Genomic DNA, 26,397 nt, shown 5'->3' with positions numbered 1-26,397 from the left:
AGATCAACAGAGGGAAACAGCCTGTTGGCTCACTCTTACTGCCTGTGGCACCATTTGTCACACAGAAGCCTGGAACAAGCCAGTGCAGGTCTCAGTGGGAGCACTCGGGGGTGCTGTGTCACATTGGCCACTCCTGTCACCAAATACCACTTTGGAACCCGCTCTGGAAAAATCCTGACCAAGCAGAATGCCACCACAGCACTAAAGCAGAGCAGCTCCCATGGCCAGGCCCTCTTTTATTTCCCAAGCAGAAGGCTCTAGGACAGGTAGAGAGAAACCTGCTGTCCAATCACTTTCTGCTTGCTGGTAAAAGCAAGGCTCCTGTCCCTGCAGCGCTGCACGGAGAAACCCCATGGCTACACCCTGCCCAAGGCACCTCCCTGCCCAGGCCGGCCACAGCCACTCTCAAGAGGTCAAACCACAGGCTCGGGGCTCTTCTGTGGGGGATTCCCCTCAGTCCCCTCCAGCAACGGCTCTGGGAAAGCAGCAAAACGCTGGAGCGAGCGCAGAAGCGCCTGGAGCCGGCCGGCTGCAGTGTGGAGCTTCCCAGCCACAGCAGCAGGGCTGAGCCCAAGGGCATCTGCACCCCTGAAGGTAAAGCCACGGCCACAGAAAATGGGGCAAAGCCGAGACACTGCCAGAGCCAGGGTCAGAAATGTTCCCTGGGCAAAACAAGACGCCACAGCCTTGGAAAGGGGCAACATTGCCCCGGAGCAAAAACGGATCTTTGGTTCCTAACACACGAGGCTGATGCAGAACTGCAGCCTCTGAGCCCGACTCGAGGCTGATGCAGAGCCGCAGCCTTTGAGCCCGACTCGAGGCTGATGCAGAGCCGCAGCCTCTGAGCCCGACACGAGGCTGATGCAGAGCCGCAGCCTTTGAGCCCGACTCGAGGCTGATGCAGAGCCGCAGCCTCTGAGCCCGACTCGAGGCTGATGCAGAGCCGCAGCCTCTGAGCCCGACACGAGGCTGATGCAGAACTGCAGCCTGTGAGCCCGACTCGAGGCTGATGCAGAGCCGCAGCCTGTGAGCCCGACTCGAGGCTGATGCAGAACCGCAGCCTTTGAGCCCGACTCGAGGCTGATCCAGAGCCGCAGCCTCTGAGCCCGACTCGAGGCTGATGCAGAGCCGCAGCCTTTGAGCCCGACTCGAGGCTGATGCAGAGCCGCAGCCTCTGAGCCCGACACGAGGCTGATGCAGAGCCGCAGCCTTTGAGCCCGACTCGAGGCTGATGCAGAGCCGCAGCCTCTGAGCCCGACACGAGGCTGATGCAGAACTGCAGCCTTTGAGCCCGACTCGAGGCTGATGCAGAACTGCAGCCTGTGAGCCCGACTCGAGGCTGATGCAGAGCCGCAGCCTCTGAGCCCGACTCGAGGCTGATGCAGAGCCGCAGCCTGTGAGCCCGACTCGAGGCTGATGCAGAGCCGCAGCCTCTGAGCCCGACTCGAGGCTGATGCAGAGCCGCAGCCTTTGAGCCCGACTCGAGGCTGATGCAGAGCCGCAGCCTCTGAGCCCGACACGAGGCTGATGCAGAGCCGCAGCCTTTGAGCCCGACTCGAGGCTGATGCAGAGCCGCAGCCTCTGAGCCCAACACGAGGCTGATGCAGAACTGCAGCCTGTGAGCCCGACTCGAGGCTGATGCAGAGCCGCAGCCTCTGAGCCCGACTCGAGGCTGATGCAGAGCCGCAGCCTCTGAGCCCGACTCGAGGCTGATGCAGAGCCGCAGCCTGTGAGCCCGACTCGAGGCTGATGCAGAGCCGCAGCCTCTGAGCCCGACTCGAGGCTGATGCAGAGCCGCAGCCTTTGAGCCCGACTCGAGGCTGATGCAGAGCCGCAGCCTCTGAGCCCGACTCGAGGCTGATGCAGAGCCGCAGCCTGTGAGCCCGACTCGAGGCTGATGCAGAGCCGCAGCCTCTGAGCCCGACTCGAGGCTGATGCAGAACCGCAGCCTCTGAGCCCGACTCGAGGCTGATGCAGAGCCGCAGCCTGTGAGCCCGACTCGAGGCTGATGCAGAGCCGCAGCCTCTGAGCCCGACTCGAGGCTGATGCAGAACCGCAGCCTCTGAGCCCGGAGGCTCACGAAGATCATTTACATCCACACACGGTCCAAAGCCCAAACCCGCGGGCACCGCCGCTGCCTCAGGCTTCCCCGGTACGGTGCCACGGGTGAAAGGCCAGCTGAGGCGGGGAGCCCGCTGCTCGGTGGGACAGAGGGGCTTTCCGGCGGCTCGGGGCCAGGGCAGGGCCGCGGACAAGGCTCCTCGCCCCGGGCTCCCGCAGCCACCCGCCCGCCATCGCGTCCCCTCAGCGCCGAGGGGCGGGAGGCGCGTGCGGCGCGGGCTCCCCAGCCGGCCGCTCCTGCCTTGTGACTGGCCAGAGGCGCTGTCCGTCACGGCGTGTCACCGCTCCCGCAGCCAATGGGCGCGCAGAGAGCGCGGCGGGGGCGGGGCCCGGGAGCCGGGCCCGGCAGTGGCGAGCGTCGCGCGGCGCCGGCGGGGCGCAGGTAGGGCCCGCGGGGGCTGCGCTCGGGGCGGCCGAGCCGGGCCCGGCCTCTGCCCCCTCCCCAGACCCCCTCCCCGCACCCTCCCGGGGCCCGGGCTGCCGGGGTCAGGGGGTCGGTCGCTCGGTGGATGTCGGTGCTGCGCTGTCGGCCTCAGTGAGCAGAGGCGGCGGCCGAGGCCCTGCGGCAGCCTGAGCTGGGCGGTGGGAGCCCGTGAAGGGCTGAGCATCGCGGCCCTGGCGTGGGAATGGCTCCTGGCGGAGAGGCCTGCTCCTGGCCTGGGGCCGGGTGGGGTTAGGGGACGTGTAGCCTTAGAGCTCCAGGTGATGTCAGAGATGAAGAGACGACTGGAATCGCTGCCAGGGAGAAGGGGGAGAGGACACTTGTGCTGTGGCCTCTGTTTGCAGGGGGAGTGGGTTCACACCCAGGAGCTGCCACGCTCCTCAGTCACAGCCTCTGAGTGTGAGTCCCTCTTCACTGTCATCAACTGTGCCTTTGTCTGCTGTAAGCTTGGGACAAAACTAACTCATTCTGGCTGCATTCAGCTGAGGTCCTCTATCCTGGATGTGATTTTTTTGCTTCCTCAGGCTTCCAGGATGTTTTCCCTGTGCACCCAGAGATGTGCAAGCTCGCTGCTGCTGATGGTGCTGCTGTGCTGCATCCTTTCTGCCCCAGCACAAGCCAGCAAGGTGAGTGAACAGCTTCAGACACAGGCACTGAACCATCTGTGTAGCACCACACAAACCAAACTGGCAGGGAAGCAGCTGTGGAAGATAAGGAGTGCTACAGCAGCTGTTTATTTATCAGATGTAGAGCTGTGAGTGGCTGTGGCTGTGCCTGGATGCTGAGGGCAGCACATATTTGCTCCCTAATTCCATCTCCTCTTGCTTCTGCAGAGCTCAGAGGACATCCGCTGCAAGTGCATCTGTCCCCCGTACCGCAACATCAGTGGGCACATCTACAACAAGAACGTGTCACAGAAGGACTGGTGAGTTGTGGGTTGAAGCCTGAGGGGTCCATCCATGAAAGCCTGGGCATTCCCTGCCTGAGCACTTGCAGAGGGAGCTGTTTTGGTGAGTGATGCTCAGCCCATGCAAGGAGCAGTGTTTGAACAGACTGAGGAAGCTGGAGGCAGGATGTCTTTAGCCACAGCTCTCAGCAGATCTGGGGTGCACCCTCCTGTCCCTTTCACCTAGACCAGATCCCAGCACAAGGCACTGGGACAGTCTGTCCCAGGAACTTCATGCTGGCAGAGCTGTGAGGGGAACTATGAAAAGCAGGTCAATGCTATCAGCCTGATGGGAAAGCTGGGACACAGAGCAAGTCAGCCCAGTGTCCTTCTGCAGAGCATTGGCTTCACCTTGTCCTGGGGCTGATTTGGGTGTGTTTGATGTTGCAGCAACTGCCTGCACGTTGTGGAGCCAATGCCAGTGCCCGGGAACGATGTGGAGGCCTATTGCCTGCTGTGTGAGTGCAAGTACGAGGAGCGCAGCACCACCACCATCAAGGTAATCACAGAGCAGCAGTACAGATGGAAAAGTCCTTGAGGCTGCTGCAGTCTCAGCCCTCCCCTCACCCTGCCCAGCCCAGCACTGACCCACAGCCCTCAGCACCTCAGCTCCAGGGCTTTGGGATCCCTCCAGGGCTGGGCACTCCCCCAGCTCCCTGGGCAGCCTGGCACAGGGGCTGACACCCCTCTCAGGGAAACAGTTCTGCCTCAGCTCCAGCCTCACCCTCCCCTGGGGCAACTTGAGGCTGTTTCCATTTGTCCTGCCACTTGTTATTTGGGAGCAGAGACTGACCCTCAGCTCACTGCAGCCTCCTGTCAGGGAGTGTCAGTGCTCATGTCTCCTCTGCCCCAGCCTGGAGCAGTGCCTGGGGTTGGTGTGGCCTGAGGGAGACTTTTCTAGTGAGCAAAATTAGAATGAGACATCAAACCTGAGAGGCAACTGTGAAAGGAGCTTCCTGGCCTCCATGGTGCTTCTTACCTACACTGCTGATCCTTTATCACTGTGCTGCAGGTGATCATCATCATTTACCTGTCAGTGGTGGGGGCACTGCTGCTCTACATGGCTTTCCTTGTGCTGGTGGACCCTCTGATCAGGAAGCCAGATGCTTACACCCAGCCCCTGCACAACGAGGAGGAGAATGAGGTGAGGCTGTGCTGCTGGTGCATGGGGCAGTGGGGTGACAAGAGCAGAGCTGCCAGGGAAACAGAGGAACCTCATGCTTGGCCCCTCTGGTTCAGTGTGAGACCAGCACTGGTGCTTCTCAGGCCCTTACCACAGGTAAAGCTTAGTGGGGTTGATGCAGTTTCAGCATTGCAGACCCTGGCAGTGGATTTCTCTGAGTGCAGTTCTTCTCCTGGGGGTCTTTTCTTTGGAGTGTGTGACTTTACCATGGGTGGTCCCCATGAGCAAGCCCTCCAGCTGGAGTTGGGCTGGTGTTGAGGAGCTGTGAACATGAGCTTCTTCACCAGGACAACTCAAGCCTTGAATTGCTCTTTCAGTTGCCACTTCCCCCTGCATGGAGCTGCCCCTCCTGTGCCTGGGGTGGGTTTGCCCTCAGCTCTGTCCCCCTTCCTTCCTCTGCAGGATGCTCGCTCCATGGCCGCAGCCCCCACCCCAGCTGGTGCCAGAGCCAACACGGTGCTGGAGCGGGTGGAGGGGGCCCAGCAGCGCTGGAAGCGCCAGGTGCAGGAGCAGAGGAAGACGGTTTTCGACCGCCACAAGATGCTGAGTTAAGAGCTGTGCTTAAGATCTTCCCAAGAGCCAGGGGAGGGACAGCAAGTCATCCCTCAGGACGTCGTGCTGGTGGACTGAAAGCTCAAACCTTCTCTGATTTACTGTCCTCGTAGAGAGAAGCAGAACAAAATGCTCATCTCTGGTTTTGTCCCCTTGCCCTTCACCTCTCAGCCCAGAAGCTCCTTTGTCCTTCTGCCCACATCTGACACAGGGCTCTTGCTCCAGGGCCTGGGAAGCTGCCTGAGTCTTCCTGGGATAAAAATAGTGGGATAAGTCATGTGACATTTCTCCAGGATGAAGAAGCCTCTCCCTCCTCCTCCTCCTCCTCCAGTCTGCACCAACGTTCCTTGGGCATTGTGGTGCTGAGACAAGAGTGTTGTGCTGGAAGGGAGGTGGGAGCTACCTGCCAGTGCTCAGCTGCTGCCTGCACTTAACCCTGGTGTCAGCAGGGTGGATTTCCACTCAGTGGAGTCTGCCCAGACTTCCACCACCATAACTGGGATTGCAGATCATTTCTGTGTAGGTGGCTATCACAGAGTGATCAAGGGACCAACAGGTAAAAGGGTGATTCATTTCTGTCTTTTCCTGCTTTAGCAGCCAATAAAAACACAGTGGGGAAAAACCTTTCCCTTTGTACCCATGCTGCTAACCCTTGATGCTCTCACAGTGGGGCCAGGAGAGTTTTGGTCCTGTGTGAATGCTCCTCTGGGTCTGGGGACCCTGGCAAGGGGACACTTGTGCTTCTCAGAACACTCCAGGAGCTCTGGCTGTTACTGGGCTGTGTGGAGGAAGCCAAAGTGATTCTGCAATGTCTATATTGATCTCACTGAGAGCATTTACAGTGTCGGGAAGGTGCTGGAGTTCATCATGTAGCATCTCGGTATTAAATGCAGACAAAGATATGTCACAGGACTGACTTTTCTTGAGGGGAAGTCACCCTCTGGGGCTGCCAGCGCTGAGCAGCTGCTCTCCAGGCTGCTTCCCAGCAGCAAGAAAGCTGCTGCTCCAGAGCGAGCAGTGGTTGTGGCAGGGGGTGGGTCTCAGTGCTGCAGGTGGGTCCCTGGGAGGGGTCTGTGTCTGTCCATGCTCAGAGGGGCCACTGTCCTGCTCCAGGACAGACCCGAGGGCTCCCCTGAGCCCTGCTGCTTGGCCTGGGGCAGCTGAGCAGTTGCTGCTGAAGCCTCCCCAGGATGTGTGCCTCTGGCTCGCTGCCTCCTGTGCTCATGGCAGCTGCTTCCCTGGAGCTGCTGGAAGGATCCCTCCACACAGAGTCTCACACACAAATCCAAACTGAAGCTTTTATGTCGGGGTTTTGCCTACAGCTGTGTGTATCCCAGGACCCTTCAGCACCTCACTGGGCTAAAACATACCCAGGGCTTCATGTTATAGCAAGATGACCTTTTCCTCCTTCTGTGGTACAGAGTCATTGCACCTTTCTCCTCTTGGAAACCCCACTTCCCTCACTGTGAGTCCCTGATGGACTGAGGGTGTCATCCCTGGGACCTGCAGCCCCCTGAGAGGGGGGGAAAAAGGGTTGGGGGGATGGGGGAGAAATCCATTTGTGGGGTCTGAAGGCCAAGCAGGAGCTGGAGCAGAGCCGTGGGTAGGGCCTGTGGGGCTGGGGGTCCATCTGCTGGCCAGGGGATGCTGTGGAGCGGTTGCACAAAACGCCACTGGTTCATTCTTTGGCTTCACAGAATCGTTTTGGTTGGAAAATACTTGTAAAACCCTGGAGTCCACCCTCTCCCCCTGCTCAGCCCCCCACTAACCCACAGCCCTCAGCACCTCAGCTCCACGGCTTTGCACTATCTCCAAGGCTGATGTTTATTAATTAGCTTTGCCCTGTACCCCATCCTCCCTGGGAGGAAACTGCTCAGCCTGGAACTCCCAGGCCTCTGCTCCTCCCTGTGCCCCTGCACTGCTCACTGGGGCATCCCCCCGAGCAGGCACAGCCTGGGGGGTGCTGCTCCCACCCCCTTCCACCTCCCTCCAGAGAGAGGAGGCAGCAGTTGAACTCACCAAAAGAGAGAAAAAGAAAGGAACTGTTCAGCAGAAGCTGCCTGGGCTCTGGCAAAGCTGCCAGCTCGGGGCTCAGGTGTCTGGCACCGTCCAGATGTCGATGCTCTGGATGATGAGCCACTCGCTCTGGTCCTGGGTTACGCGGATCCTCACGCACTCCACGGGCCCGGCCACGGCGCTCTCCAGCCCCCTGCGCTCAAAGCCGCCCTTGTGGAAGGCGCCCACGGGGGTGTAGGCAGCACAGTCCCTGCCGTGGGCCAGGCGCCGCCGGCCCAGCTCCAGCAGCCCTGCGCGCAGCACGTCGCCGCGGCGCTCCTCGGAGCCCGTGCGCACCCGCACACGGGACACGCGGCTCGGCCGCTGGAACACCACGCACAGGACGCTGCCGGCGGCCGGGTGCTTGGCCCAGAAGTAGCCCTCGGCCGTGCTGTAAGCCTTGAGGGGACTGTAGTTCTCAAACACCGACATGTCGGTGTACAAGGCCGCCGGAGGGTTGTCCGGGAGGTCCAAGGCGTCCGCCTGGAACTCGTCGTCCTCCAGGCGGTTGACGCTGCCCTGGAAGGAGGAGTAGAGGCCCATGTGCTGGAAGAGGGAGGGGGTGAAGCGGATCACGTCCTTCTGGGTGAGCAGCAGGCGGAAGTGGCTCAGCAGCCAGTCGCAGGGCATCTCCTGGTAGAAGAGGAGGAGGAAGCGCGCCAGGCGGGGCAGGTCGCCGGAGCGATAGAGCTTCCCGATGTAGCCCAGCTTGGAGAACTCGAGGGTGGCCCAGCTGGAGCCCTCCCAGGCAGCCACGGCCTTGCGGATGGCCGTCACGAAGGACTTGGCGCACCACACGTCGTCCTCGATCATCAGGTAGTAGGAGGAGAGGTTGGCGGCGAAGGCGACGAGGAAGGCGTAATCCACGTTCTGCTTGGACCTGAACTTCACCCTCTCCTCGGGGTCGTTGTAGTTTCTCTTGAGGCCCTCCAGGGTGGGGTAGAACTCCCGGGGCGCGTGGATCAGCAGGAGCCGGCCCAGCAGGACGTGCTGAGCAAACTTGTGGGCGATGCCGGCGGCCACCTGCGCGTTCCACTGCGGGTCTGTGTCGGCCAAGTGCACCACAACCACCATGTCCTGCAGCTCCTCCGCCGTCGACTGCGTGAAGAGGGACTGCAGCGTGGCCGGGAGGTAGAAGCCACGTGGCCGCCGCACCGACGCCAGTCCCACGGCCAGGAACTCTGCGAGGCAAAGGAGAGGAGAGGAGAGGCTCAGCTTGGAGCTGAGGAAGAACGTTTTCCCTGAGAGGGTTGTCCAAGGCCAGCGGGTCCTTCCTGAAGCTGAAGCCCCCAGGAGGTCCCTCATCCCAAAAAGGCTGGAAGCAGACCCCCCCCTGCCCCAACCACAGTGGCAACACGGCAGGTCCATGCTGGGATGTGCAGCTGAGATGGAGGAGGTGCACAAAGCCAGAGCCCTGCTCAATGCAGGAGATGCACAGAGCCAGAGCCCTGCTCAGTGCAGGAGATGCACAGAGCCAGAGCCCTGCTCAATGCAGGAGATGCACAAAGCCAGAGCCCTGCTCAGGGCAGGAGGAGATGCACAGAGCCAGAGCCCTGCTCAGGGCAGGAGGAGATGCACAATGCCAGAGCCCTGCTCAGTGCAGGGTCCCAGAGCCACTCACTTTTGTGGGGTGGCAGAGAGCCTGCGAGGAGCTGGTAGGACATGTTTTGGAGCACGGAGAGGTCATCCCTGTCCCTGAGGATGAGCTGGGCCCCTTCCAGTGGCAGTGTCTGCAGGGCCGGATCAGAAGATGAGCTCCTAAACTCCACCTGGATGGGAGCCACAGGCAAGTCAGACCCCAGAGCACTAGGAACACATGTGAGCAAGAGGGAATGATGAGAGGGGGACCCAGAAATGAGGGTGAGCCCCTTTCCTACCCCTCTGGGTTGGGGGAAGGCCAGGTGCACAGGGCAGCCCCAGGGAGAGAAGCAGAGCTGGGGTGAGGTTTGGGGGTGATGTGGTGCAGGAAAGGGGCAGAGCTGGGGCTGGGTCAATGTAGTGGGGATGGAGGATGCTCCAGTGGGATATCACTGGTGGGGGACTCACCTCCAGGGGATCCTGTTCCTGCCACCTGCCCCCATGGAGGAAGAAAAGGAGGAGGAGGAAGGAGGCTGCAAGTGCAGCTGTGAGGGAGCGCTTCAGGGAGCATCTCATAGCACCAGGCTGCACACTGAGGCCTGTGGGAGAAAGGGGAGGGTCAGGGATGGGACAGTGGAGTAGCACCTGGATTCACACCAGGATGCCCCAACCCAGATAAATCACAGAATCCCAGCATGGTGGGGGCTGGAAGGGCCCTTCAGAGCTCATCCAGTCCCAGCCCCTACTAAAGCAGGTTCCCCTGGCTCAGGGGGCACAGGAACGTGTCCAGGTGGGGTTGGAAACCTCCTGAGAAGGAGCCTCCACACCCTCCCTGGGCAGCCTGGGCCAGGGCTCCCTCACCTCAGCACCAAAGGAGATTCTCCTCCTGTTCCAGTGGAACTTTCTGTGTTCCAGCTCATGCCTGTTACCCCTTGTCCTGGCACTGGAGACAACAGGAAAAAGTGTCTCCCCATCCTCTTGACATCCACCTCTTAAATGCCTTGAAATGCTCAAGTGTCCCCAGCTCCTCCTGCCTGCCATGCTCACCCTGTCCCAGCCACAGCCATTCCTCGACAGGACAAGAAAGCTGTCCCTGAAAGGAGGAGAGTGTCACCTTCAAGGAATCGCTGCTGCCCTTGAGACATTTCACCCTGCAGCAGAGGTGTGTTGGGAGGCTCAAAGGCTCCTGGTTCCCTGGGGTTTTTCCATTACAGATATGACAGGCTCTGCCCTGGAAGAAGAGAAACTGGAGACCGAGTGCCTGGCCCAGTGGGGCAGACACCAGCCCCATCCAAACAGAGTTTTGGTCAAGGCCTCTGTGAATGCAAAGACAGGGGGAGCAAAAGCCTTCTGAAGCCATACAATAAAACCCTGGGAGGGCTGACACCTTCCTGAGCCCAGGACATCACCTTAAGTACAACTCAAACACCAACTGCCACTGCTCCCAGCCCTCCAGCACAGAAGCTGGGGCAGCATCTCTGCTGCTGCTGCCCTGGAGCACATGCTGGGCTTATTTTAAGGAGAAAATCCATGTTTTCCTGCCCAAAAGTCCTTTGAGGGGTTGTCAACGTCTCAACGGGAGGGTGCAGCACAGGATCCCCTGTCCCCACCGCAGCAGCCAGCGCTGTCCTTGCCATGCTGACCTCACCCAGGAACATTCCTCATTGCTAGGAGATAAGCAATTAAAACAGAGCGAGCTGCTCTCTCCCAGGGAGGGTTGGGCTGAGCCACAGCCTTAGTGAGACCCAAGGATTCTCACTTTTTGATTTTAGCCTCCATGAAGAAGCACAGCAGCCCAAGCTGGACAGGCACAACCAGGGGACACAGCACAGTGGGCACCTGCCTGGGATGCAGCATCCACCCAGCTCCTGCTCAGCTGCCTCCCTCAGAGCAGCCTTGTCCCCCCTGCCCTGGCACCTGATGCACCTTCCACCTTCCCCTGGGGCTGTCCCCAACAGCCACCCCCCTCCTCCGTGGGGACACTGGGCTGGTGGCCAGGAGCAGCTGGTTGCCAAGAGCCACTCAACTGGTGCCAGAGAGACTGTGCTGGGTAGGAGACTCCTGCTACAGGGGCTGTGTGACGCAGCGGCTGCGACTCGGGGCAGCAGCAGTGGGGGGAAGAGAAGGAACAAATACACAGCTCAGCTCTGGGAGGCTGTGAGGAGAGGCTGGATGCTCCCAGCAGGCAGGAGGCTCCAGTTGCTTCCTCCAGCCCCAGGAGAGCAGCACTGGGAGCAGGGGACAGCTGGGGCTCACCTGGCTGTCACCCAGCAGGGTAAGAGCTGGGTGTGCTGCACCATGGGGCTGTGACCCCATCCCCTCCCTGTGCCCTTCACTCCTTCCTCATGCCCCCATCCCCTCCCTGTGCCCCCCATCTCTTCCCCATCCCCTACCCATGCCCCCATCCTCTCCCTGTGCCCCCCATCCCCTACCCATGCCCCCATCCGCACGCTGTGCCCCTCCAAGGGGCAGTGGGGAACCCAGCCCCAGAGGTTTCCCCTCTCTCCCACGCAGGACATGGTAAATTGGGGCAGCACCATGTCCCTGATGGGCAAATTGTGGCTGTTGCAGCTCCTGGGAGCCAGCCCGGGCTCCAGCCCCACGCTCTGGGGGTGTTTCTGCTCCAAGGGCCGTCCCACAGGGGGGACAGAGAGGTAAAGCCACGCTTTTGGTAGCACAGGACCCCGAGAGCCACAGCTTCAGGTGAGCCCGGGTGTCCCACAGCCCCACAGCACCGCGAGGGCTCTGCGGGAAGGGCTGCTGAGGGGACACTCGGGTCTGAGCCACCGCACGGGGACCCCCTGGACCCATCCCCGCAGCCTCGGGGCGCCCCCACCCCGGGACGGCCCCTGCCCAGCCCCGCTCCGGCCGTGCCCGCAGCGACTTACGGCAGCGCGGCGGCAGCGGCGGCAGCCTGGCCGGGGCTCGGCCCGGGACACGGCCCCGGCTCCGCAAAGCCCCACCCCGAGCCCTCGGCGGCCTCCCGCAGAGGAGGAGCGTCCCGGGAACCGGCCCGGCCGCTGCGGAGCCGGCTGCAGCCCCACGCCTGGGCATCGCACCCTGGCACCTGCTGTCGCCCACCCACCGTCGCCCTTGGCAGCCCCAGCCCCCCCGAGGGCTCTGCACAAGCCCCAGCTCTCCCCCACCCAGCAACGAATGACAGGACAAGAGGAAACAGCCTCAGGTTGCCCCAGGGGAGGTTGAGGCTGGAGCTGAGGCAGAACTGTTTCCCTGAGAGGGGTGTGAGCCCTGTGCCAGGCTGCCCAGGGAGCTGGGGGAGTGCCCAGCCCTGGAGGAATCCCAGAGCCCTGGAGCTGAGGTGCTGAGGGGTCAGTGCTGGGCTGGGCAGGGTGAGGGCTGGGCTGGGACTGCAGCAGCTCCAGGGGCTTTGCCAACCCAAGTGGGTCGGTGAAGGCCCTGTGCAAACCCGCTGCGTTGGGGCACTGAGGTGAGCACACTGGGCACTGGCTGACAGGGAGCTGTCGCCTCTTTTTGCCTCCATTTATTTTCCAGCCCTTGTGCTGAGATGGCAGAAACCTCCAGAGCCAGAACTGCACCCTCAGCAGCCCAGGCTGGGGCTGCCAGGACCCCCCTGGGATGCACCCACAGTGCCACCACAGTCACCTCACACAGCCCAGCTCCTCCCACGACAGCCCTGCCTGTGGACAAAGCCCCTTCCATCCCCTCCAGCCAACATGGGCCACGTGGGGCCCTTCCCATGGCCCAGTTTGTCCCCAGCTCCTCCACCTCGTTTCTCTCCCACCATTTCCTTCCTCCACAGGCCCTGCAGCTCCTCACCTGACACAGCAGCTCACCCACAGACCACAGCACAGAGAAAGACCCTCCTCATCCTCCCCGATTCCCTCCTCCCCTGGGCCTCTCCTACCTTTGGCAAAGCCTCAGGGTCTCTTCCCTGGCTCTGTCTTCTCCAGATCCTCCCTGATGGCCTCTGCAGCCCTGGCTGGGGTGCACATGGACACGCCTGCGAGGACAAAGGTGGCCCTGGAGAGATAAGGCCGAGCAGGAAGCAGGTGATGGAGCTGGGAAGGGCAGCACGGGGTGGCCACTCTTAGATCCCTTTTAGTTTCCCCCCCCCACACTGTTTGGGTTTGAAGTCCTTAATGCTGTCCTGCTCTGTCCCAGGGGCGTGGGGGCTGCCCAGGGAGGGCCCAAGGGGCTGGGATGGGGTGACCCAGCAGAGGTCTCTGTGCAGTCCCACGCCGTGAGGACGGGATGTGGGGCTGTGGCTCACGTGGGCCCGGCAGCAGCTGCAGGGCTTTTGTCAGCAGAGATGCCCCATGACTCCCATCCCTGAGCAGGAAGGAAACGGGGCTTGGTCCTTCCTGCCCTCACAGGAAGGAAGAGGAGAGTGGGGGGGCCATGGCACCCACAGAACCCCTGAGTGCTGGGGGCTGGAAGGGCCCTGCAGAGCTGCTCCAGCCCCAGCCCCTGCTCCAGCAGGTTCCCCTGGCTCAGGGGGCACAGGAACGTGTCCAGCTGGGGTTGGAAACCTCCTGAGGAGCCTCCACACCCTCCCTGGGCAGCCTGGGCCAGGGCTCCCTCCCCTCAGCACCAAAGGAGCTTCTCCTTGTGTTTAAGGGGCACTTTGTGTGTTCCAGCTGATGCCCATCAGCCCTTGTCCCGGCACTGGGCACCAGAACACCGGCCCCAGGGTCCTCACTGCCCCTGGGTGCCACAGGCAGCCCTGCAATGGAAACCTGCCTTTTGGGGAAACACACAGCAGAGCAACCAGAACCCCCTCTGGTCCCCACACACCATCTCCAGGTACTGAGCCAGGGCAGGATTTGACCCTCTCCCTCAGCCTACAGGAGCAGCAGAGGAACCAGAGACAAGACACAGGTCCCTGTGCCCACCACGATGTGGTCCTGGCCCCGCCAGCCCAGCCTGAGCCAGGCTGTCCCCTCACCCCCTGTATCATGGGGCAAAGCCCAAACACTGGCTGGGGGGGCTGGAAAAGGGCCCTGCAGCCACCCCCCCTTGCAAGGGCCACGGCCCAGCACCCACATACAACCCCAGCTCCCAGAGCCTCTCAAAATCCTCCCTCTGAACCAAAACCTGCTGCTCACACTCTGATTAGAGAAGTGGCTTAAAAGAGTCTCAAAGGCATATTTTGGCTGCTTCTTGGAATAAGCTGGGGAAGAGAGAGAAGCCCCAGGTGCTGTTTTGAGAGGGGAACATAGCTGTGTAGACACAGGCCCAGGGAACTGGGAAAGGCCAGTCCCCCCAGTTGGAGCCAGGGATGAGTACTGGGGTGGGACAGGAATGAGGGGACCCACTGCAGGTACTGGCACCCAGCCCTGGCCTTGCTCCCTCCCACACCTGATGCCCTCAGGCAGAGGGGCAGGAGAGGCCACGGGGGGAGGCCAAACCTGCACCTGCACAGCTGCCCTGGGGAAACCTGAGAGCCACGATGGATCCACTTACAGCTCTTCATTATTCAGGAGCCCAAGCAGGACAAGGGCCCCAGGCAGCAAGGACAGCATCAGAGCTCCAGCCCTCCAACTTGCTCTTCTGCACCACAAAGGCAACCAGCAGCCAGGCCAGGCCCTGCTATGGTGGGAGGCAGCTTCGTTATCCCAGCACGTTTTTCTTTCCCTCTACTTCAACTGCTCTCGCTTCAAAACTCACCTGTTGGCATCGAGACTCGCTCAGCAGCAGCCAGACTGAAGTGTGAGGCAGGAGTTCTCCCAAATGAGTGTGTCTGAAGTCAGCATCACAGAAACTCTACTGTAGATCCAAGGTTGGGGAAGTCCTTGGTGGTGATGTGCAGGGAACTGCTGGCAGGCAGCTACACCGGGGCCATGGCACACGCACATCACACGCAAACTGAGATGGCACAACTCCCTCTCTCCTTCCAGCAGCTTCACTAAACACCACCCATGGGAAAACGCTCCTTCCACTCAAGCTGGATGTGAAATTGGACTCAGGAGCAAAACTCAGCCCAGGGTTACCATCTTCACCTGCACTCCAGTGCCTCCTCGAGACTCAGTAGCAAAGCATCTACCCACTGAGCGACATCTCCAGCCCGGTCCATGCTGAGCACCAGTCAGGCCCAGCTGTGCCCCTCTCCCTTCTCAATCAACCCAGAGCCACAGAACATTTTGGGGCTGCTTCTTCCTCACAGGAATTACATTTGTTTACTCAAGGATCAGATCACCAGCTCTGGGCTTTCCAGTGTCACAGGCCAACGCTGCTCCACTGCTCTTAGAAAAGACACAGCCAGGTCCTTCAGCACAGCTTCAGCTCCTGTAGTTTACCCCCTTCGTCTCCTCTCCCTCCCTCTGTTCTTCTTTGCAAAGCAACTTCTGCTTTTAAGGGTTTAGATCTTCTTTTCAAAGAGGAAACATCAGTGTGAGAACGTGGGAGGATCTTTACACTCAAGACAGACCTTTGCCTTACAAATCCTCTTTGATACACCTCCTTTGTCTGATCATTTGGGCTTTTTTCTTTCCTTAAACTCATCTTTCTTGGGCTGGGAACTATCTCTCCTGTGGAAGGCTGCTGCTCTGCTTACTGCTGCTCAGCCACTGACACGGCGGCTTTGACCACAATCCTGCTGCAGGAAAACAAACAGGGATTTGGTTTGGAAATGGTTCTCTTGCTCATGTTACAGCTGGAAAGCAAAACTTCCTGCTTCTTCCCCACCAACAGACAACAGGACCACTTTGATTAGCACCAAAAGGTTTTTAAATGAACAGTTCCAGGGAGCTCCTTGCAAATCATAAAAGGTGAGTTTTACATAAAAGTGTGTTTACAAATAGTTCCTGCTTTACACTCAGCTCTGCCCATCACTGACCAGAAGTTATATACATACAGACCAGATGAGCAGCTCCAGCCACTCGCAGGAGACTGCAGAATTTATTTCACACATAAAAGTAGGATTTCCTGCGTTCGCCAAGAAACTCTCTTCAGCCAGATGGGATCAGCTGCCGGCTCCTGCGGCCAAGGGACAGCACTAAGCTTTGGGAGAGAAGGGGTACTGTGGGTGCCACCAATCCAGGAGCCTGACGCTGTGCACGGGGTCCAGCACCACCTGCAGGCCCTGCTCCAGCCGGGGCTTCTTGCCGTTGCGCACGGGGGCGTCCTGGAACACGAGGCGCACGCGGTGGTGCCGCATGTCCGTGCTCACGTTGATGGTGAACTGCAAGGCAAGAGGAGAGCAGGTGCTGAGAGACAGCCCAGGAGTGGAAAGTGGTTTCCAGATCACTTGTGATCACCCACAGTGGGTATGGAAATTGCTTCTCTTTAGTTACATCAACACTGGAAATCCGAGGGGTTGAGGTTGGAAAGGAACTGTCAGAGGATGGAGCCCAACCGTTCCCCCAGCCCTGCCCAGCCCAGCACTGCCCCCTGGCCCTCAGCCCCATGGCTTTGGGATCCTTCCAGGGCTGGGCACTCCCCCAGCTCCCTGGGCAGCCTGGCACAGGGGCTGACACCCCTCTCAGGGAAACAGTTCTGCCTCAGCTCCAGCCTCAGCCTCCCCTGGGGCAGCTGGAGCCCGTTTCCTCTTGTTACTAGAGAGCAGAAACCAACCCCCAGCTCCCTGCAGCCTCCTGTCAGGGAGTGTCAGAGAGTGCTGCTGTCTCCCCTCAGCCTCTTCTCCAGGCTCAACACCCCCATTCCCTCAGCCCCTCCCCAGCCCCTTGTGCTCCAGCCCCTTCCCCAGCTCTGTGCCCGGCTCTGGCCACGCTGCAGCCCCTCAGTGTTTATCCAGAACACACAGGACTGTTAAAGGACTGACTCCCTTTGGGTCTCTCACAAAACAATTTAGATGTAATTGCTTATTTTATTCATCTGAATGGAGAAAGCACCATCTCAGAAAACCAAAGAGGTGAGAAAATGGTTTTTAACAGTCCCCTTGTAGATTTTCTGATGACACACCACCAAAGAGCTGTCCCCTCATCTCCCTCCAGAAACTGCACATGCCAAGTTTGCCTGGCACATTTCTCCATCACTTACCAAGGTAAAAGTCATACCCATGACTATTGGCACGAATATGAAGTTAAAGGTGGTGATCTGCAGCAGACAGCAATCCTGATCCGGATTTGTGTGGACTTCCTCATACTGAATTGGTGGCTGAAGCCCTTTGCAACACTTGCTCTTAAATCTGGGAGACTTGAGATGAAAAGAGAGATTTATTTCACTAAGCAGGATCCCATGGTGAGAGTCTGGCTGTTTCTCACCAGTGCTGACTAGCAGGTTCTCCCTGCATTCCCACACACTTGGGCAGAGTGTTAAACACAAAGCCAGCACTCAGGACAGGCTAGTTCTTTAGAGGGAAAAGCGGCAGAGTTCCCAAGGTTGCCTGAAACTATTTCCTTCTCCTGAGGCCCATTACTGCAGGGCTTTCTTCACTTCTCTGGGAAATACTTGCAGTGGAAAGACAAGAACTTTCAGAGTCTGGTCCACATTTTGACCACTGGAGTCAAACAGTCTGGGTTTTGGTAGCCATCAGTAGCAATGACCCAAAGAGTCAGCTACTTGGGGTAACAGTTGATCCACATCTTACAGTGGAGAGAGGACACTGAATGAGGAAATGAAAATGTAGGATTCTAAATGTCTTGCTAACTAAAAACTGAGTGTGCTTTCAGAATGTGCTTTAGTTTACCATGGGAGTTATTGTCTGAACACATAAGGAACCAGTCAGAGCCATTCTGGTCCTCCTTTCATACCTGCTTTTTGAACTTGAAGTTGAATTCCCACATTGCTTCTTGTCTGTTCCCTTCAATCTTTTTGCACCAGAAAAGCAGACACTGAGGTGGGAAAGAAAAAAAACATAAGGAACACCAAATCATGCAACTCTTAGAGGCACCACTTGAAATTTTAGGGAGCCCAAAGGCTTCCAATGACAAACAGTTACACAGGAGCAGTTAGGAGCCATTTATTCCAATTAATTATGTTCAAAGAACACACTCAGCAGTTTAAGTGTCCCAGTTTGAAGTTGGCCAACTCGTCATGCAACTGGATGATACAACATGTTGCCACTGATGTCCTGAACAGAAAAACCCCGTGGTGCAACCTGTCCCTTTTGTAAGGCAGAGCTGAGATTCACCCCTCTCCCCTACCCACCAAGAACTCCCATTAAACTGGGCTCCAAGCCAGCCCAAAGTGAGGAACAACTGAAACCAGGATAAGGATTAAGAAGGAGAGAATAAAGAGGGAAACACAAAGACCAATCCATGACCTCTAAGGGGACAGATGAGAGTTCCTAAGCCACTGTAGTACCAAAAGAAGGTCTCAGCATCACTAGGCACTGACTGTTGTACTTCAGAGTGTAAAATCACTGCCAGGACCATCCAGTCTGATCAACCTAACTGCTAATTTTTAAAAGAAAATGAGAAAAGGGTTTCCAAGAGCACCAAAGGTAACTACCACTGTCCTCCCATGCAGACATACAGCAGGAGTCCTCCAATTTAATCCAGTTATCACTGCGTGGTCCACAGGACCCACCCCAGCATGCACCACTCCTTCCAGAGCAGGACACTCAGCAGAAGTCCTGTATTAAACCCAGTAGGAGGAAAATTCCCTGATAACCAGTGATTAGAAACAACTAGCCTTCAACAGCCAAGAAAAGAATCTGACAAGTCAGCCCAGCCATGACTGAATGTGTTTCCACACCACAGATGCCAGCCCTCCACAGCTGGTCTTATCTTTTAACAGTGTCAGCAGGAAAAGGAACAAAAATGTGGGTAAAGGTAACTCCCCATGACCCACAGATAGTCTTTCCCATGCCAAGAAAAGGCCTGACTGGGTTGCAAGGCAAAGCACACATCGAATGCCATTCCAGAAGAGCGTGTCCCTGAATGAAACAAAGCCAGAGCCAACCTCCACCACAGGGCTCCATCATCAGACACTCCAGGTGATACATGATCCTCCACTCCAACCCTGAGTCACCTCCACAAACAAGAGTCCTTAAAGGACCTTTATCTCAACAATCTCCCTGAGGTGAACAACAAAGCCACATGAAGCCAAGCTCAGAATCATGCATCAAGTAACCTCTGCCTTCAGCTACAAACATCCTCCAGATCCCTTTTTATTAAACTCAGCTGAGCAGCAGTGACATTTGCAGTTCCCTTGCAGAGACAGCCTGGACTAGGAACTTGGTGTGGTCATGGCAAGCAGTGAAGGACAAAACGTCAGTACCTCCTAAGGGGCAGAGGATGTCGTCCGCGGGTCGGCCGTCCTGCCCCAGGCGCGCCGTGGGCCTGCCGCTCCGCCAAAAATAAGGGGGGTGTCTTTAAAGGGCAAACACTTCTGCTGACACCATAACGGCTCCAGTGTCCCACACAAGCTAGGCTAGGGAAAGAAAAAAGGAAATTAAAGAGGAAAAGCTGAATTTGATAACACCCAGGGCCGGGGGCTCCTCCTGCCACATGCACTTTACGTAGGGCGTTCGCCATTAGTTTTAACGACCCGTGAAGGTAAAACCAAAGCCTGTGAAAGCCACAACGTGGGGAGGCAATGACAGATTCTCCTCCATACCCACTGTGCCGAGGCATTTCTGTGCACAGGAACACAGCTGGAGCTCAGGAGTCTTGCAAGGCTGTAGTACAGCAAGACCAGCCTCAGCATGGCCCTTGCATGCTCCAAGGGGTGAGGTGAAACATCTCCCGTTGTAACAAAGCCTCGTCACCGTTTAATTTCCTTTTTCAAAAGCTGGATCTTAAGTGACAGCACTTGAAGAACCTTCCTCAAACTGTTAGTACAGTAAGAAGCACTAGCAGTGGGCACCAAAGCCGTTATGATGTCAAGGTGAATGCTTCCAAAACGACCCTACCAGCATCGTCTCGGGGTTTCTACTTCTCACAGCCGCCCAGCCACATCCCAGCACTGGTAGGGAATCCTCAGCAGGACTGTGGCCAAGTTGGAATTCTCCTACAAAGTATTGGCCTTCCTTTTACAAAAGAAGCCTTTTACCCAGCCTGGGGATTTGGGATGAGAAGGAAGAGCTCTGGATGCAGACCTAAGACTACTCACAGAACAGTGTGCTCCTCTCCTGCTCTGCAGCACCACCTGCCTGTGGTACTGCTGAACTCTCCCTGAGCCCTGCGACTTTTTTTTCCCCCACTATCCACCCAGGGAGAGGAAGAAAGAAAGGAACATCACATATAGACAGATGAGGTTGCTCTACTTTGTGTGAAAAAGGAAGTCCATCTCCTGAACAAAAACCACCTCAGTTTGACTCAAAAAAACCCTCATTCGATGGGTTTTTGACTTTGGATTTGGAGGGTGGAGAATTCACATTGTTGCTGAAGCTGCTCACAGAGTATCAGCCAGTTGCAAGTTAAAACCAAACCAGAGACACAGAGGCATTTCAGTTAATGGTCCACAGCAATTAAAGAGGAATGGATAAGCAAGTGCTCCAAGCTAGGATAGCAAAGGCAATTGCCTGCCAACACCAGAGACAAATCCTTCACAGCCCAACACAACTGCAGCCCCAGTCCCAAAGCAGACACTGCTCTGCAGATTTGCCATGCTCACAACCTCGCTGCCCTCCCTCCGACACCAGAGACGAGGGGTGACCTACAGGAGCGCCGTACGAAATGACTCCCTCTGAGAGGCTATCAGAGGCACTTCTGAACTTTCCAGATGCCTGCTACAGAGAAAAGATGTATTCTGGCAGACAGTGTCAGAATAAAGCAGAAGATACAAAACCTGATCCTACTGCAACCTCCTTTCAGCAACAAATTTGCAAGGGAGGAGGGGAGAGCTGAAATAGCCCAACAGTGCTGACGTTCAGTGAGGTGCCTTTTTGCTGATTGCAAAGATCCTGTGGTCAGAACTTTGGCAGATGTTACCCAGAGGAGTAGGCAGAGTCCTCTGCCATAGCAACTACACAGATACAGGTAACCAGCATACTGTAAAAAATCACTATCCAGAGTTACTATCATCTGCATTGAAGCTCCACTGGCAACCATCCCATCATCAGCTATTGTTCTTCTAGAAGGAGAACAAAACGACCCCCAGAGAGACATCTCAGACACATCCAACTTCCCCCAGTGATTCCACTTACTCTGGAATTTTTTAAAGTGCTGGGAGTACTGTCTGGAATAGCTGGATTCCTGGAGACTCGAGAGGCAAAGGGCTCATACATGTGGTAGAGCGACCGGATGACACAGGCACGGAGACAGTGCAGCTTCTCCATGGACTCCGGCCGCAAGCGGAGGGGCAGGTACGCGTCCAGACTGTAGTGCCTGGAAGAGCCAACGACAAACCCAACACAGGCTGGAGGGTCAGGATGCCACAGACATGCAAGATAGAGACAGGGAGATTAATATGGAGAGGAAAGTGAATACTGGATTGATCAGAGGACCTCTGGTCAACTCTGAGTGTTTCAAGGGTGTTGCACCGCTCCTCCTGAAACCACACGACAGTCTCAAAGACTTTACCTGCAGCAGAGAGGTTTCCAGCACACACATATCCTGCTACAGTTCCCCAGTAATTCCTTGCAGACAGTTTGCCTACAGAGATTAGATGGTGTTTTAGCTGCAGAGGGGCACACAGGCCTCACTTTAGCTGAGCTCCACTGCATGCTTGCAGACAACTGCCTCAGCAGTCTGAATGCCTGTGCTCCAGGGTCATTCCCTGATCAGATGCCAAAGGAGCTTTTGCTTGGGAACTTCACACTAAAAAACAGGGGCAGGGGATGACCATGGCTGCTTTTTGCTGTGTACTACTGCTGCTTGCACTTCCTGGGTAACAGATAGAGAAGTGTAAAGCAAATGTTCTGTCCTAAAGGAAAGCCCAGGTGACACACACCAGGATAGATCTGCTGCAAGTTCTGACCATCTCTCTGCTCTTCTCTTACTTTGCTTACAATTTAAAACTTACAGCTCAAAAAATGCCTTGGTCTCTCTTGGGCCTCCCTAATTACAGGAAGGTGGCCATGATCAAAACTTGAGGCAGGGCAAGTTTTCTACTAGTACTGTTTGCTCATCTTTCAGTGAGGTGATGGCACTGACCTTTCTTGAAGGGCTTTACACACAAAGCACACTGTTACAAACAGGAGCATGGGGGCCATGGCTGGCAGAAAAGCATACAGTGCTTTGAGATTGTATATGGAGCAGGAATATGCCACAGATCCATTTTCAGACCCAAAACAGATGTGATATATGAGCCTGAGGCCCACACCCACCAGGTCAATATGCAAACAGTACAGAACCCCAGCCCTGTGGGAATCACTCCCTGATTTACAGCTCTGCAGAGAGCTGGGCCTTGCTGGAGTTTCCTACAAATAGTAGCAACATTCTCTCTGGAGCCTCACCTTCTGTAGAGCCTGGTCCAAAAGGCAGCAGTGCAAGTAACAGTCCAGGCTTTCTTGCAAATCAAAGAAAACCGGACAATGTCTTCAGGGCGAATGTAGGAAGCCAACAACAGCCAGATATCGATTGGGTATTCCTCTCCACCACCTCCTTCAGGATCTTCTAAAGGCAATGAAGGCATGTTACTGTAGGAAATAACCTCTAGCAAGTCATATCTAGGATAAGCAGCTGAAATCTGTCAGCCAAACAAGCCCAAGTTAGTACAACCAGCCTGGAAATAGGAAGCATTACCACGACACACACAGAAGATGCAGCTGCCTTCCCCAGAGCCCCTTAGGACAGGTTGGGGACCATACCTTTGTGCCTTTTGCTCTTCTTTTTCCTGGAGGCAGCTCGCCCATTGATGCTTTCCTTTGCATCCATTTCATCACTGCTGTCACAGGATTCTCCTGACACAGACAGAACTTCCTCAGCAGGAACACAAGAAGCTTCCAAACCACAGAGGGATTTTACTAGAACAACAAACAATGACACAGTAAGCAGATCAGCAGAGACAAAAAGATGAGCCCTGTGCAGGAGGCAGGGGAACCACTACCACTGCTAAGAGTGCTAACTGCATTAAAGCCTTCTGGGGAGTGACACAAGCAAGTAAATCCTGAGCCTGAGGATTACCTCCTCAGAGGAAGATTGGCAGGGGTGAGTGAGCTGGAAACATAATTGTTCCTCCTTTAAAACAACAAGCTGAATAATGAGGATAATCACCAGCACCTTAAGCAGATGATGCCACTGGTTTAGCTGAAGCTGTTGACAAGTGGAGTAAAACAACATTCTACAGTGCTAACTGGTTCCCCTGCATACCAGAGCTTCCCTGCATGAGCACCCTTCAGCCCATCCAGAGCCAGAGCCTACTCTGTAATTGTTTTATGCACACAGAAAAGATGCACTCCCTTCTCAGCAGGATCCTGTGGCCACTGGCACACAATGCATCAGCAATATCAGCAGTCTCAAGCACACAGGAGCTCCACTTATCCTAGAATTTAGTGAAGGGAAATCCTCTGGCCTAACAAGGAAAACAGCAAGCTGAGTCAGTTTGGTTTGATTCAGTTTTTTTGCTGCCTCTGGGGAGATGTTCAGACACATCCCTGTTAGGAGACATTCTTAACATTTGATCTGTAAATTGAGAGCTCTGTGAGGCACAAAAATCCACAGGAGAGGCAGCAAAGACAGTCTCAAAACAGAAAGGTGCAGTCCCATGTCATAACTGGACACTGTCACAGAGAGACCATCACTGTAACTGCAAATGGTCTGGCAAATTCATGACAAAGTATTTCAACCTAATGCCCTGGGACTTCACTCATGAAGCATCTGACCCTGCCAGAGGAGCCTTGCACTGCACAGGCTTTTCTAACCTCACACACACTGAAGCCCAGGAAGGTTTTATTCCATCACAGCTGGGGTCACCAGAGAGCAAGAGGTGCTGTTTGAATTAAAAGGACAGACTGGCAGCAGAAACTGACCATAAATAAATTCAAGCAAGAGATGTACTCATTTGTAACCACAGAGGAGGCTTTGAAAGCCACACTCTGCATTTTGGCCACACAAATGTCACACACACCAAATCACACTGCACTGCAACCCTGCAGAGGCAGGCACCCTCTCTTCACCCCACAGCTGTAATCTCCACCCTATCTCAGGCAGTTAGGATGAGGAGGAAAAAAAAAAGCTCAGCAAAATCCCACCTTGCTCGCTTCCCCATGAAGCTGCACACAGCCTCATGTTGTGCAGCCAAGAGAGGAGGTGAGCGAGTCCAAAGACCAAAGCTTCCAGGGCAGAGGCTGCCTGCAGTGCTCAGGCCATGGCAGGTTGCACCAGATAAGGCTGCACCATGTGTCATGACCACAGCAGATAAGGCTGTAAGCACAGTCCTAGGGCTGGGGAGGAGAGATCCCAAGGATCCCCACATGAAGAGGGGAAAGCCCCAGTGACTGCACTGTAAAAATGTCAGAAAGGGGTGGGCAGGGAACTGCTGGGACCTGGAGTCCTCTTAAAAGTGTGGCAGTGAGGCAGAAAAAAGAGCAAGCTTTTAGGACAAGTGTTAACCTTCTGTGAAAAGACAAGAGATTGCCAAGTATGATGCTGAAGTGCAGTACCATGGGGACTACCTCAGAGAGAATATAAAAGGGTGTAAAGGAAAGGGAATGGGAAAAGGGATGCCCCCAGGTTATCACAAAGGAGACAACAAAAGAGGGAGGTGTCCAGATCCTGAGAGCTTGAGAAGGAGCAGCTCAGAAGGATACTCACCAACACCACTGCCCTATCCAGTTTCCCCATGACATGCACTCATACAAAGAGCCTTTTTACCTTAATTATGTAATGTTTGAGCAACATACCAAACAGTTTCCTCTATGAAGGATTTAGTTGTCACAGACAAAGTAATATCATTCACTTCCACCATGTGTGACCAGATATACTTAAAAGCCAAGGCCTAAACATAAAGATTTCTCAAGCAAACAGGGTGTGTTTGCTCAGGCTACTCCCAGTAGTTAAAAAACAAGGAGGAAGCAGATAACCAGATATTGCAATACCTTTCCAGGAAGCTGCTTGTTTATACAACTCACCAGAGAAACAGCAACACCCTCAAAAGACCTCCTTGCAGTTTAGAGCAGAGGCAAGAAACACATTTGCCAGAACAACCACAACCTTATTCCCACTGCAAAGAATTTTACCTGAATAAGGCTGTCTCCAGTTTTTTAATTAAGTCTTTATATAAAGTTTTAGTCATAGAATCCCAGCATGGTGGGGGCTGGAAGGGCCCTGCAGAGCTGCTCCAGCCCAAGCCCCTGCTACAGCAGGTTCCCCTCGCTGAGGGGGCACAGAAACGTGTCCAGATGGGTTTGGGAACCTCCTGAGAAGGAGCCTCCACACAAAAGACTCCTATCAAGTTATTTCTTGCATCAAGCAGGAGACAACACCCTATAGTACAAAAAGGCTTTCTATTCCAGGCACTAACAAGGACTCAGCAATTCTCACTGGGCTTCCAAAAGGCTTTCTGCAAATCCTCTTGTCTACAATCCTTGGCACCTGATTCTGCAGAGGAATGCAGACTCATTTTCAGGCACTAAATGACAGATTTTCTCCAGCCTAGAAAGGGGAGTTTCCCACCTCATGCAGAGGCAGCCAGAGCAGGGCAGGATCCCCAGCAAAGACTCACCTTCCTGCTGGACTGCATTGGCCACAGCTTTTTTCACCCGCCCGGATTTCACGACAGCAGGGTCTGAGTTTGCATAATCTGCCACCGTCACTGCAGGAGAGTGGGGAGACAGGCCATCAGCGGGATTATGGATTACAGGGGAGAGGAGAGAAGGTCTGAAAGCCCAAATCCCTCAAGGGGACACTCCCCATAGGAGCAGAGGCGGTACACAAGCAGGAAAAGGAGCTCCAGTATGGAGGTGCGGGCCAGGAGCCCCCAGCAGGCTTCTACCAGGCCGAGGACAAGCCTCTGCCTCCCTCCACCTCAATCAACGCCAAATCCCATCCTCCCCCGCCACGGCCACAGCCTAACTCAAGCCTGGCTGATCCTCCAATGCTTACGTTCCTCCTTCACTGCCCGAGACTGCTCATTCCCCCACTCCCTCAGCAGGCCAGGTCCCTCCCGCCTGCAGCCGGAGCCAGATCGCTCCCCGAGCAGGCCCAGCACCCGGAGACGCCCCCGCGTCCTCTCATCCAAACCCCTCAACCCCTCGGGCGAGGCCCCTTCGCCCCTCAGGCCGCAACCCAGGCCCCGGTTCTCCCCTCCGACCGGGCCAGGCCGCATTCCCCGGCTAGGGCCGCCACCCCCTGGGCCGAGGGCCGCCCAGTCCTCACCGCGTTCGGAACACACGTCGTCAGCGCGGAACTTGAGGCGTTTCCGGGCCCCTCTCTTGGGCATCGCGGCGGGAGCGGGGCGGCAGCGCGGGGCCATGTCCCGCCCGGGCCGCAGCGGGGCCGCGGGCACAGCGCCGCCCCCCCCGCGCCTGACGTCATCCGCCCGCGACGCTGCGGGCGCGCGGCTCTGACGTCACGGGGCGCGGGAAGGGTCGTTCCCCTCAGAGACCCCCCCAACACCGCCCCCGGGACCCTGCGCAGCCCCCGCGGTCCCGGCGGAGATTCCCCTTCCTCACAGGCACAGCAGACGCTGGAGGGGATTGTCCCCTTCCCCCTAACAAAAGACCCTGCAGGGATTCCGCTGCCAATGAGC

At 56.5% G+C, this 26,397-nt stretch overlaps 3 protein-coding genes across 17 annotated transcripts; 1 reads left to right on the top strand and 2 right to left on the bottom strand.

The window, feature by feature from the left end:
- Positions 1 to 2,447: 2,447 nt before the first annotated feature.
- On the top strand, positions 2,448 to 6,146 carry TMEM9 (transmembrane protein 9). Of its 2 annotated transcripts, none has more exons than XM_062013469.1 (6): positions 2,448 to 2,503; positions 3,088 to 3,189; positions 3,397 to 3,488; positions 3,900 to 4,008; positions 4,522 to 4,653; positions 5,095 to 6,146. In XM_062013469.1, the coding sequence occupies exons 2-6, from the start codon at positions 3,097 to 3,099 to the stop codon at positions 5,242 to 5,244; spliced, it is 576 nt and encodes a 191-aa protein (XP_061869453.1). In that variant the 5' UTR covers positions 2,448 to 2,503; positions 3,088 to 3,096; the 3' UTR covers positions 5,245 to 6,146. The 2 variants fall into 2 exon arrangements, with proteins under 2 accessions (XP_061869453.1, XP_061869454.1); XM_062013470.1 differs by lacking the exon at positions 2,448 to 2,503 and adding an exon at positions 2,863 to 2,962.
- Positions 6,147 to 6,528: 382 nt separating this feature from the next.
- Positions 6,529 to 15,471, bottom strand: LOC104558892 (alpha-1,6-mannosyl-glycoprotein 4-beta-N-acetylglucosaminyltransferase-like). Of its 9 annotated transcripts, none has more exons than XM_062013392.1 (6): positions 14,527 to 15,471; positions 14,323 to 14,448; positions 12,764 to 12,879; positions 9,346 to 9,476; positions 8,921 to 9,068; positions 6,529 to 8,480 (listed from the first exon to the last, which is right to left on the bottom strand). In XM_062013392.1, the coding sequence occupies exons 4-6, from the start codon at positions 9,451 to 9,453 to the stop codon at positions 7,336 to 7,338; spliced, it is 1,401 nt and encodes a 466-aa protein (XP_061869376.1). In that variant the 5' UTR covers positions 9,454 to 9,476; positions 12,764 to 12,879; positions 14,323 to 14,448; positions 14,527 to 15,471; the 3' UTR covers positions 6,529 to 7,335. The 9 variants fall into 9 exon arrangements, with proteins under 9 accessions (XP_061869376.1, XP_061869377.1, XP_061869374.1 ...); XM_062013393.1 differs by having other exon boundaries at positions 12,764 to 12,859; XM_062013390.1 differs by lacking the exon at positions 12,764 to 12,879.
- Positions 15,472 to 15,562: 91 nt separating this feature from the next.
- TMEM183A (transmembrane protein 183A) lies at positions 15,563 to 26,162 on the bottom strand. Of its 6 annotated transcripts, none has more exons than XM_062013399.1 (9): positions 26,025 to 26,162; positions 25,372 to 25,461; positions 22,517 to 22,672; positions 22,163 to 22,322; positions 21,288 to 21,359; positions 20,912 to 21,092; positions 17,571 to 17,651; positions 16,858 to 17,013; positions 15,563 to 16,039 (listed from the first exon to the last, which is right to left on the bottom strand). In XM_062013399.1, exons 1-9 carry the CDS (start codon positions 26,119 to 26,121, stop codon positions 15,854 to 15,856), a joined length of 1,179 nt encoding a protein of 392 aa, XP_061869383.1. In that variant the 5' UTR covers positions 26,122 to 26,162; the 3' UTR covers positions 15,563 to 15,853. The 6 variants fall into 6 exon arrangements, with proteins under 6 accessions (XP_061869383.1, XP_061869384.1, XP_061869385.1 ...); XM_062013400.1 differs by having other exon boundaries at positions 22,163 to 22,319; XM_062013401.1 differs by lacking the exon at positions 21,288 to 21,359.
- Between the last annotated feature and the right edge of the window lie 235 nt (positions 26,163 to 26,397).

Source organism: Colius striatus, chromosome 22 (assembly GCF_028858725.1).
Source record: "Colius striatus isolate bColStr4 chromosome 22, bColStr4.1.hap1, whole genome shotgun sequence".
Taxonomy (NCBI): Eukaryota; Metazoa; Chordata; class Aves; order Coliiformes; family Coliidae; genus Colius; species Colius striatus.
Note: the sequence above shows the minus strand (reverse complement) of the source record. Positions and strands in the feature narration are given on the sequence as shown.